General features: G+C 37.2%; 1 protein-coding gene across 2 annotated transcripts in view; it reads left to right on the top strand.

Moving 5' to 3' along the window:
* SMC5 (structural maintenance of chromosomes 5) overlaps positions 1-5,053 on the top strand; it is a 97,380-nt gene extending 92,327 nt beyond the window's left edge. For both annotated transcript variants that reach the window (XM_059924879.1, XM_059924880.1), the window contains 3 exons: positions 1,059-1,238; positions 1,318-1,413; positions 2,570-5,053. In XM_059924879.1, the coding sequence (XP_059780862.1) occupies positions 1,059-1,238; positions 1,318-1,413; positions 2,570-2,713 (420 nt within the window). In that variant the 3' untranslated portion in view covers positions 2,714-5,053. The remainder of the gene's footprint in view (positions 1-1,058; positions 1,239-1,317; positions 1,414-2,569) is intronic.
* Positions 5,054-11,722: the final 6,669 nt, after the last annotated feature.

An 11,722-nucleotide genomic window follows, 5' to 3' on the forward strand; every position in this document is an offset into this window, starting at 1 on the left:
TCATAAACAAATTGGCAAACATAACTAAAATATAGTATAGTATCAGTGGTTTCCTTTTGATCAAAAATTTGAGTTCACAAGAATAAAAATATTTAGAAATTTGGTACTAATTTCTTGAGCTATACGTTCATGCATTGCAGTTGTGGGTAAAATAAGATTTCCATTAAGACATGTGTAAAGAGGGACTTCCCTGGCAATCCAGTGGTTAAGACTTCGCCTTCCAGTGCAGGGGGTATGGGTTCAATCCCTGGTCGGGGAGCTAAGATCCCACATGCCTCTCGGCCAAAAAGCCAAAACATAGAAGCAATATTGTAACAGACTCAATAAAGACTTCAAAAATGGTCCACATCAAAAAATATATATATATTAAAAAAAAAAATGTGTAAAGAGATGAACTGGGATGTGCTTCAAAATAATTGGGAAAGAGGAGTGGGTGGAGTTACAGATCAAACAAGATTGGTCATGTATTGATCATAGTTGAGACTAGTTGATGGTAGATACATTAAGCTTATTTTAGGGTTCTAATTTTGTAAATGTTGAAATTTTTCCCTTATAAAGCAAGGTAGCACCTTTATTTTCCCTTACGAACTTTGCCCATGACTCCTTTATCTGCTTAGTGTGAGACATAAGGATAGCAAACATCATTTCACTTCAAGTTTTAGTAAGATATTAGACCTGCCATGAGAATTGTTATCTACATAGTGTGGGCTTGTTAGAAGGAAGGGATGTGTTATAACAAATATAATTTATAATATACTTTCTATGTACCAGACACTGTGCCAAGCACTTCTAGGTTTATCTTGTTTAATCCTCAGAACCATTCTATAAAGCAGAATGGTTTAAAACCGTATTTTATAAATAAACTGAAACAAAATATTAGAACCACTTACTCTCTGCAAGCTCTAGAGGCCTCCAAGGATCTATTTAGATAAAACTAATATTATGAGGTTTTAAGTTCTTTACTCTTATAATTGATTTATTCAGTCTATTTTCAAAAAATTGTATGAAATTGCCAGAGAAAACTCTCACCTTTCATCAACTTTTTTAATGTTTTATAGGAAGACTATGATAAATATGGAATTCGAATTAGAGTCAAATTTCGCAGTAGCACTCAACTACATGAATTAACTCCTCATCATCAAAGTGGAGGTGAAAGAAGTGTTTCTACCATGTTATACTTGATGGCACTTCAGGAGCTTAATAGATGTCCATTCAGAGTAGTTGATGAAATCAATCAGGTATAGCTTATTCTTTTATTGGGTTTCACTGTATCTTGTAATAGATTTAAATCTAATCATTATTATTGTCATTGTTTAGGGAATGGACCCAATCAATGAACGGAGAGTGTTTGAAATGGTTGTAAATACTGCTTGTAAAGAAAACACATCTCAGTACTTCTTTATTACACCAAAGGTAGGTAATAAGTAACCTAAAAATACTAATACTCAGAAGTCCCTCAAACATGTAGCAGATTTTGGCCCAATATGTAAATATGAGCAGGAACACTCCCAAAATAGAACTAAAAAGATTATAGTAATATTTATATTATTAAAGGGGACAAGTTCCAGTGACATACTTAATCAGAAACCTTGTTATCAGAGGAAGAAACGTAGGAGGCATAGCATTATGTTCTAGAACTGAGATTTCCTCCATGCTTTTGGCACTTACTCTTCCTCTAAAGAAGTTCCTCTTTTAGCACTAAAAAATGACAGGAGAATATAAACCCTAGAACGCTGGTCCTTCTCATTTTCCCAGAAAGGTCTGTTTTGGTGGTGTGCTCTGCCCTTTTTTAATTCACCACTGCCACTGACTTGGCCCAGAGGCAGTCCTAAGTACCCCATGATCTTCTGTTCACATATTAACTTTGGAAAAAAAAAAAAAAAAAGAATTATCTTCACAGAGAATTTTCCATAAGCTAGGACCATTACAATGGGAAATTTTCTTTTGTGGGTCAATTATAAAACTGATGTACAGTAATCAAAGATGTATTTATTAATGTAATCAGATTTTTTTTTTTAACTAAAGTGTTCAATGAAAAATTTCGTTGGAAATCCTATCTTAAATTCAGTTTTTTATTGAATAGTATAATCTGTCTTCCTTTTCCAGCAGATACCCTGTGGAGTAGCTAGATCTGTTAATTCCCTATTGTTTACCAAACATGTTGGCCTGTAAACCAAGCCTCCCTGTTATATACACTTTTCAGGCTACCAGTCTATCACAGTGCCTCACCATAGAAGTTGCTTGAGAAGTGTTTTGTGGATAAAAGAGTGAAAGTATCCTAGGAAAATTCTGGAGGACGCACTTTTCCAGGGTCAACCTAAGAAGTTGTATGATCCCATTTGGCCTATGAATATAGAGGGCTCCCAAGGCATATTGATGATTCCTTAGGCCATGGTTCAGATGTGCTAATTCAAATGAGGATCACAGTCGGGCAGGGTGTGTATTGAATTGAGAACTTGAGAGTTTCATTCATATTACAAATAAAATACTTGACTGTACACATGTAAGGTTGGAAAGTTGTGCTTCTTTATGGAAAGCATTATATGACAGTTTGTTTTAACACTTACAGCTCCTGCAAAATCTTCCTTATAATGAAAAGATGACGGTATTATTTGTCTACAATGGTCCTCATATGCTAGAACCAAACAGATGGAATTTAAAGGCTTTCCAAAGGCGGCGGCGCCGTATTACATTCACTCAGCCTTCTCAATAAAAGTAAAGGGGCAAGAACTTTGGGACTTTTCTGTTAAATCCTGTATATAAGTGTGGCTCAACTGAATAAAAGTTAGGAGATTCATTAAGACTAAAAAGATCAGTTATTTTTGGAAACCCTATATTAGATACAAATGGGTCGATGAAGAGAGACCATAATAACTTCTTTCTGTGGAACATCATCTGGTAGTAAAAATTAAGTCTTCTTGAGTCCTTAGCACTCTGACCATAAGTCATTGGGTCCCCATTTTTAAAAGTATTTGCTACTCAAATCAAAGGTACAGTGGAAGGGCTTATCAATTACAAGAAGTTTAGTTGACATGGTAACCCTGAGCTTTACTTGCAAAGTAATTTTAACTACTTTTAGAGTCTAAAGATGACTCTACAGCTTAAGTCATAGTTTCTCCCAGTGTTATATTTAATTTTTAAAACTTGATATGGAAATGTCTAGTCTAATGTATAGTAATAATTTATGGCAAATCTATTCATTTCTTCCTATTAAAAAGATTACCTTATCTCCACTAGGAAATGGAATTTTATGAGCCTTTAAAAAAAGTTTTATGAAACTTGATACTATAATTATATTGGTATCTCAAAGGAGGGAAAAAGTACTGGGGTTCAAAAATGGTAGCAGGACTTCTTTGAAATGCCACAAGGTGGCCACTAGATGATGCAAAAAATGCAACCAAAAGATTGACAGAGAATAAAATCAAGTGCCAAGGGTTTTTAAAGAATAACCCTGTAAAATGTGGGTGAGGTTTTTTGGGTTTTGGTGGTTTTTTCCTTTTTTTAATTTAAAGTCAATTGTATTTTACATCTTAAATTTCTAAAGCATTTTCATAATTATTTTTAGTAAGATTTTTCTTAAGGTTTCATATACTGGTTTCTACAATTTATATTTGAAATTTCTCAGTGTTATGTAAAGAGTGAGGAAAAGCATTGATTTGTTTAAAACCATAATGTTTTTAGAATCTAAGCTTATATAGGTCCTAAAACTTACAGTGTTGATCCTACCCCCATTATCTTAGAAAATCTAGTTTAAACTGTTCTTTTAACGTGAAAGAATTAGATGAGAACATCATTTGTTTATCTCTGAGTTATACTAATTAACAGTGCCAAAACAAATTCTATTCTTTTAAATATTGTAAAATAACGGACTAGATCAAGGACATATCTTTGAACAATGGACTGGATCTGTGCCGGTAATAACAGAATTATTTTTTTGACTTGGCAGCTTGACTAAATTGAAGAATTGCAGTCAATTTGGGTTTTGTATGTTCTTGAATAGCCACTGAAATTTATATTCTTGTTAGGTCAAAAAATAAACCTCTTACTTGGACATTTTCTCTTTAAAAAGCTATTTTTTTCTTCATAAAAATTTTAAAAGAGCCTTCCCCTCTTAAACTAAGTCTAATGCATATACTATGAAAATATTTTAAAATAACATTTTTACTAGTGCAAACAACTCATGTAAACCTTGAAAACCTTGGTAACATATTAGTAAATGGATGTTGTTACCAAATGTTTTTGTTGTTTAATACTTCGTTTTCCACCAAAGTATCTTTACTAATATGTGCTTGGTGTAGTTTGTTTACTGTCTGAGTTAGTGCCAGTCATCTTATTTCTGCAAAATGATTATCAATGTGAAAAAGAAGTTTGAAGATTAGGCGTGTTTGAAAATAAAATGGTCAACTACATTTCAGTTTACATATGCCAATAATTATTCCATACCTTGTTTATAAGCATTTCTCTCTAGTGGAGAAATATTTGGTTTTACATTGAATGTTGAGCTGTGAAGAATAGTAAGTCTAGCACATTAGTCTCAGCCACTTGAAACTTCACATATTTTCTGTAAAAGTTGATTTTAATTACATACAAACTGTAAAAACGTCAAATAACAGTGTGATTTGATGAATAAAATATTTAAAACCCTAAGGTGACAAGCAAGTATTTTTAATGACAAAATCTTCATTGATTTGCCTGAGAGAAATTAAAAGGTTTTTAGCAGTAAGTAAAAGGAAAGATTTCTTGCTGCTTTCTAGTTAATTGTCTTTTGGACATGTGCTTATTTTCTTTGGAGTATGAATCTTTAATGTGTAAAAAAATGTAATTTGAGGGAATTCCCTGGGGGTCCAGTGATTAGGACTCCACGCTTTCACTGCCGAGGGCCTGGGTTCAGTCCCTGGTCAGGGAAGTAAGATCCTGCAAGCTGTGCAGTGCAGCGGGGAAAAAAAAGTGTAATTTTGTCCTGCTATTGTGTGTGTGTGTTTGTGTGTAACTGGGAAAAAACTCTTTGTGGGAAATGCTCCTTTGTTGGTAATAAATGCATATTTTCATATTCTTTTGGTGTATGTCATTTTAAATGAGAAATGTTTTTATATACTTTGAACCTTCGTAAGAGTCATTTTGGTTTGCAGATATGCTGAAAAGTCTATTGAATGCCTACCATTTACAGAACAGTGTTTGGCAGTCCATGTTCAAAAGGATAGAAAATGTAGTCCCTTGTCTGCCTGCAAGGAAATTAGTCTAAATGAATCAAGAAATAAAAGAAAAAAAAGGTTTAAACCATCTAAAGAAACCAGTTACAAGGCAAGTATAAATATTTTTAGGTTGAAACCTTAGATGGCCTGCAAGAGAGCCTTGAATATGTCATCTTATGTGTCTATGTACCTAGTTAAACTTCAGCCACTCTGTTACTCAAGAGGGGGAGGGTGAATACTGGGGACAAGCAGGAGTCTCTGCCACAGACCCAAAGAGATAACTGATTACCCTATGGCCTATTGACAGTGGTTTCAGAGAAAAGACTTGGTAGGTTTTCCATCACACTCATAAAAATCCAGTTGTCACAGCCTTCAAGATATCTACATTAAAAAAAAAAAAAAAAAAAAAAGATATCTACATATCTCCCCACTCTACCCTCGTGTAAAATAGCATCCCTAAGCTGCTCTGTTGTGCTCTTACCCTGGTTTTTCTTCATAGCATTTATCACTGCTTACCATTATGTATTTTGTTCCTTGTCTGTCTTCTTCACTAGAATATGAGTGCTCTGAAGACAGAGACTATTTTGTGTTGATTGCTACCTCCCCAGGACATAGAAAAATGCTTATCAGTACATAGTAAGCACTCAGTAACTGTAGCATGAATGAATGCCCTTTCTCCCAGCACTGACAGATATTTGAGCATATTTATTCCATTATTCATGTAGTCAGTCCTTATTTACATGTACCACTGGGAAAGCACTATGCTGTATATTTTGAATAAAAAATATAGCCTGCATATGATTCCGCTGTCAAGAAACTTAGTTTAGGGTGGGGATTCCGGTTCAAGATGGCAAACCCCATCTTGAAGATCGTGAACTCACCTTTTCCCACAGACACACTGAGTCTACAGCTACATATGGAAAATTCCTCTTAAAAAAAACCTAAAGGCTGGCTGAGTGATGACTACACATCAGGCAAGCAAGAAAATCACATCAAAGAGGGTAGGAGAGGCTGGAACACAAACTCACCATAAACCCCACCCTTGGCAGGCCCCAAATTGGAAGAGAACTCAAAACCTGGAGCTTCTTGATGAGGCGTGAAGGGTTTGAACCCCACATCAGGCACCCCAACTTTTAAGACCTACACCTGGAAGACAAGCCACCATCTAATTTTGATAACCATTGGGGCTTATGTCCCGAGACCCAAACTGTAGTGATCTGAAAAATGGCTCTTAAAAGCCTGGTGTGCTCAAACTCACCAACCCCAGGGCCCAGCTCAGAAGCAACATATCACACCCAGACATAAAGTGAAGAAGGCTCACCTGCTTGAATTGAAGCATCAGCCTTCCTGAGGGCAGGCATCTACTTTGACATACACATCTGGGAGCTGGCTAGGACATTCTGGGGACAGAGACTGGCAAGTGCTATTTTCATGCTCTCCCTCTGCCATGCTCCAGAGCACAAGTGTCTCTCGGGTGAGAGCTTTCACATGCATCTGATGCCCTTATTTTGCTGGCTGCTGCCTGGAGGACACCTCTTGATTGCCCAGCTCTGGAGGCTAGGGTAGCTTGTGTTCCTGGTCCCATGGGACTATAAGAATCAGTGTCACCAGAAAAATCTGGTGCCCCAGTTTTTGTGGCTGCTGCCAGCAAGCACCTCTATACCACCTGACTCTGTTAACCATGGGACCTATGCCAGTGGGTCCCACAGGACAATAATCAATGTAGAAGGAGTTCTTAAATAGCTACCATCCCCAGAGAACGGCAAGAGGCAACAGACCCAGGAGCTCAGTCTGTGCAGAGGGCCTATTAAAAATCATGGCTGCAGTGTGAGGGACAAGCTTCCGATTAATCACACATCTGGTGGCTGTCAATATTTTCCAGAGGTCTGGGAGAGGGGGTACTGTCTTCAAGTTCTCCCATTGCCATGCTCCAGAGTGCCAGTGTCTCCCAGAGGGGAGCTTTACACATGTCTGGTACCCTGGTTTTTATATCCAGTCCTCACTTTTTGCAGCTTCTGCCCAAGAGACAGCCCTTGATTGCCTGGCTGTGATGGCCAGGGGGGCTTGTGTTCCTGGGCCCCACAGGACTGTGGCTATCACAGAGACGGTTCTTGGCAGAACACTGCACACAGAGCAGACTGAAGTATACCCTCACCCCAGTCTTTCTGTGAAGTAGGCCTCTTTACTTGTCCTGGAGCTTTGGCCTGAGAAGCAGGCTTCAAATATGGCACACATCGAGTGGCCTACACAAAGTTGTTCTCAAGGGAAATAGGCTATGGATGCCATCCTGGTGCTCTCCCTCTGCCTTGCTCCTGCTTGCTGGTGTCTCTCAAAAAAGAGCTTATACACTTGTCTGGAGCCACAGCTTTTTCGCCACCCAGGGATACCTCTAGATTTCCTGGCTCTGGTAGCCAACAGGGTTTACACTTAGAATCCCACAGGACTACATATATTTCCATAGTATTAAAAGCTGCTGCCTGAGGATCTGGCTTCCTATCAGCCTGAATCTAGGTAGTGAGAACCTCCCCCTGGGACATGGACAGGTCTTGGCACACCCTCAACTACTGGGAGCTATTAACAATATAATAGGTGCTTGGACAATCACAAAGGTCTGAGAGAAAACCAAAGGCTAGGGCAGGGTTGAACAACTTTCATCTGCTACACAAGGCCATTCCTTTAGGACAGAGAAGTGGTGGTTTTATCTACTGCACACAGGTAGTCAAGAAAACGAAGGAACAGAGGAATATGTTCCAAACAAAATTACAAGATAAAAGCTCAGGGGGAAAAAAAGGCTTAATAAAATGGAGATAAGTAATTTATGTGATAAAGGGTTGAAAGTAATGATTATGAAGATGCTCAACAAACAGGGGAGTAGAATAAATGAACACAGAACTTCAACAAAGAGTTGGAAAACATAAGAAGATATCAAATAGAAGTCACAGAGCTGGAGAATATAATAACGGAACTGAAAAGTACACTAGAGGGTTCAGCAAGAGACTAAATAAAGTAGAAGAAATAATCAGCTAACTTGAAGACAAGGCAGTGGAATTCTCCCTATCAGAGCAGCACAAGGGGAAAAAAATGAAAAAGAGAAGATCGTTTAAGGACTTAGGGAAACCATCAAATAAGGTAACATTCACATTATAGGGCTCCCAGAAGGAGAAGAGAGAAAGGGGCAGAAAAATTATTTGAAGAAACAATAGCTGAAAAGTTCCCTAAATTGAGGAAGAAAACAGCAATCAGATACAAGAAGGCTAGAGAGTTCCAAATAAGAGGAACCCAAAGAGATCCACACCAAGACAGATTTTCTTAAAATGTCAAAGGTTAAAGATAAGGAGAGAATCTTAAAAGCAATAAGCGAAAGCCAACTTGCTACATACAAGAGAATCCTCATAAGACTATCAGCAGATTTTACAGCAGAAATTTTGTAGGCCAGAATGGAATGGCACTCTTTCAAAATGCTAAAAGAAAAAAAAAAAAAAAAAAAAAAAAAAAACTTCCAACAAAGCATACTCTACCTGACAGTGTTATCATTCAGAATTAAAGCAGAGATAAAAGAGTTTTCCAGAGAAGCAAAAACTAAAGGAGTTTATCACCACTAAACTGGTCTTATAAAAATGTTAGTGGGACTTCTTTAAGCTGAAAAGAAAGGATATTAGTTAGTAAGAAAATATATGAAAGAATAAATCTCACTGGAAAGATAAATATAGAAAAGGATTAATCACTTTTAAAGCTAGTATAAAGGTTAAAAGACAAAAGTGGTAAAAATAACTGATTACAATAATTAAGTAACAAGATAAAAAAGATATAAATGTGGGGCTTTCCTGGTGGCGCAGTGGTTGAGAATCTGCCTGCCAATTCAGGGGACATGGGTTCGAGCCCTGGTCTGGGAAGATCCCACATGCCATGGAGCAACTAGGCCTGTGAGCCACAACTACTGAGCCTGCACGTCTGGAGCTTGTGCTCCGCAACAAGAGAGGCTGCGATAGTGAGAGGTCCGCGCACCGTGATGAAGAGTGGCCCCTGCTCGCCACAACTAGAGAAAGCCCTCGCACAGAAACGAAGACCCAACACAGCCCAAAATAAATAAATAAATAAAATTTTTTAAAAAAAGATATAAATGTAATATCAAAAACATAGAGGTTGGTTGGAATAGAGTAGAAATGGAGAGCTTTAAAATGAGATCAGTCTTAAGTTATTGACTTAAATAAGACTCCTACAGATATAAGTTGTTATATGTAAGCCTCATGGTAACACAAGGCAAAATTTTGTAGTAGATATATAAAAGATAAAGAGAAAGGAATTTAAGTCTACCAGTAAAGAAAGTCATCAAACCATAAAGGAGGAGAGGAAGAGAAGATGATGAGAACAGAGAGGAACTACAGAACAACCAGAAAACAGTGAACAAGTGGCCATAAGTTCCTACCTATCAATAATTACTTTAAGTGTAATGAACTAAATTCTCCAATCAAAAGACATGGAGTGGATGAATGGATTAAGAAAAACAAGACCCATCTATATACTGTCTACAAGAGACTCACTTCAGATTTATAGACACACACAGACTGAAAATGAATCAGTGGAAAAAGATGTTTATTCCATACAAATGAAAACAACAACAAAAGCAGGGGTAGCTATACTTATATCAGGCAAAATAGACTTTAAAATGAATGTAATGAGAGACAAGGCATTCCAAAATGATAAAGAGGTCAATCCAACTAGGGGACATAATATTTGTACACCCAACATAGTAGCACCCAAATGTAAAAAGCATATATTAAACACCTAAAGGGAGAAATAGACAACAATACAATGATAGTAGGAGGCTTTAATACCCCCACTTATGTCAATGGATAGATCATCTAGGCAGAAAATCAATGAAGAAACCACAGCCTTAAATGACAAATTAGATCAGGTGAACTTAACAGTTATATACAGAACATTCCATCCCAGGGCAGTAGTATATACATTCTTCTCAAGTACACATGGAACATTCTCTAGGATAAATCATATGTTAGGCCACTAAACAAGTCTTAATAAATTTAGGAGAATTGAAGTCATATCAAGCATCTCTTCTGACCACAGCAGTATAAAACTAGAAATCAGTTCCACAAAGAAAACTGGAAAATGCAAAAATATGTGGAGATTAAACAAGATACTACTGAACAATCAATGGGTCAAAGAAGTCAAAAGAAAAAAAATACCTTGAGGGACCTCCCTGGTGGCACAGTGGTTAAGAATCTGCCTGCCAATGCAGGGGACATGGGTTCGATCCCTGGCCTGGGAAGATCCCACATGCCATGGAGCAGCTAAGCCCATGTGCCACAACTACTGAAGCCCATGCACTCTAGAGCTCACGTGCCGCAACTACTGAGTGCACATGCTACAACTACTGAAGCCCACACACTCCAGGGCCCATGTGCCACAACTATGGAGGCCACGTGCTGCAACTACTGAAGCTCGTGCACCTAGAGCCTGTGCTCTGCAACAAGAGAAGCCACTGCAATGAGAAGCCCGTGCACCGCAATGAAGAGTAGCTCCCGCTTGGCACAACTAGAGAAAGCCTGCGTGCAGCAATGAAGACCCAATGCAGCCAAAAATAAAGATTAAAATTTAAAAATTTTTTAAAAATACATTGAGACCAAAAAAAAAAAAAAAAAAAGAAACAGAACATACCAAAATTTATGGGTTGCAGCAAAAGCAGTTAAAGAGGGAAGTTCATAGCTATAAATGCATACCTCAAACAACAAGAAAAGTCTCAAACAACCTTACTATATATCTCAAGGAACTAGAAAAAGCAGAACAAACAAAGACCAAAGTTAGTAAAAGGAAGGAAATAACAAAGATAAGAGCAAAAATAAATGAAATAGAGACTAAAAAGACAATAAAAAAGATCAAGGAAACTAAGGGCTGCTTTTTGGAAAGATAAAATTGACAAAACTTTAGCTAGACACACCAAGAGAAAAAAGAGGACTCAAAATCAGAAATGAAAGTGGTATCAATTATATAATATAATCAATTATAATTGATACCACAGAAATACAAAGGATTAGAAGAGACCAATATGAACAATTATACACCAACAGATTGGATGATCTAGAAGAAATGGGTAAATTACTAGAAACATACAACCTTTCAAGGCAGCTGTGAAGAAATAGAAAATCTTAACAGACCAATTACTAGTAACAAGATTGTATCAGTAATCAAAAACTCCCCAACAAACAGAAGTTCAGGATTAAGTGGCTTCATTGGTGAATTTTACCAAACATTCTAAGAAGAAATAATACCAACCCTTTTCAAACTCTTCCAAAAAATAGAAGAGGAGGAAACTCTTCCAAACTCAATGTATGAGGCCAGCATTACCCTGATACCAAAACCAGACAAGGATGCCACAAGAAAAGATATTTTCAGGCCAATGTCCCTAATGAACACAGATGTAAAAATCCTCAACTAAATATTAGCAAACCAAGTTCAACAATACATTAAAAGGATCCAGTGAGATTTATTTCAGGGATGCAAGGATGTTTCAA

The sequence above is a fragment of the Balaenoptera ricei genome, chromosome 6 (assembly GCF_028023285.1).
Source record: "Balaenoptera ricei isolate mBalRic1 chromosome 6, mBalRic1.hap2, whole genome shotgun sequence".
Taxonomy (NCBI): domain Eukaryota; kingdom Metazoa; phylum Chordata; class Mammalia; order Artiodactyla; family Balaenopteridae; genus Balaenoptera; species Balaenoptera ricei.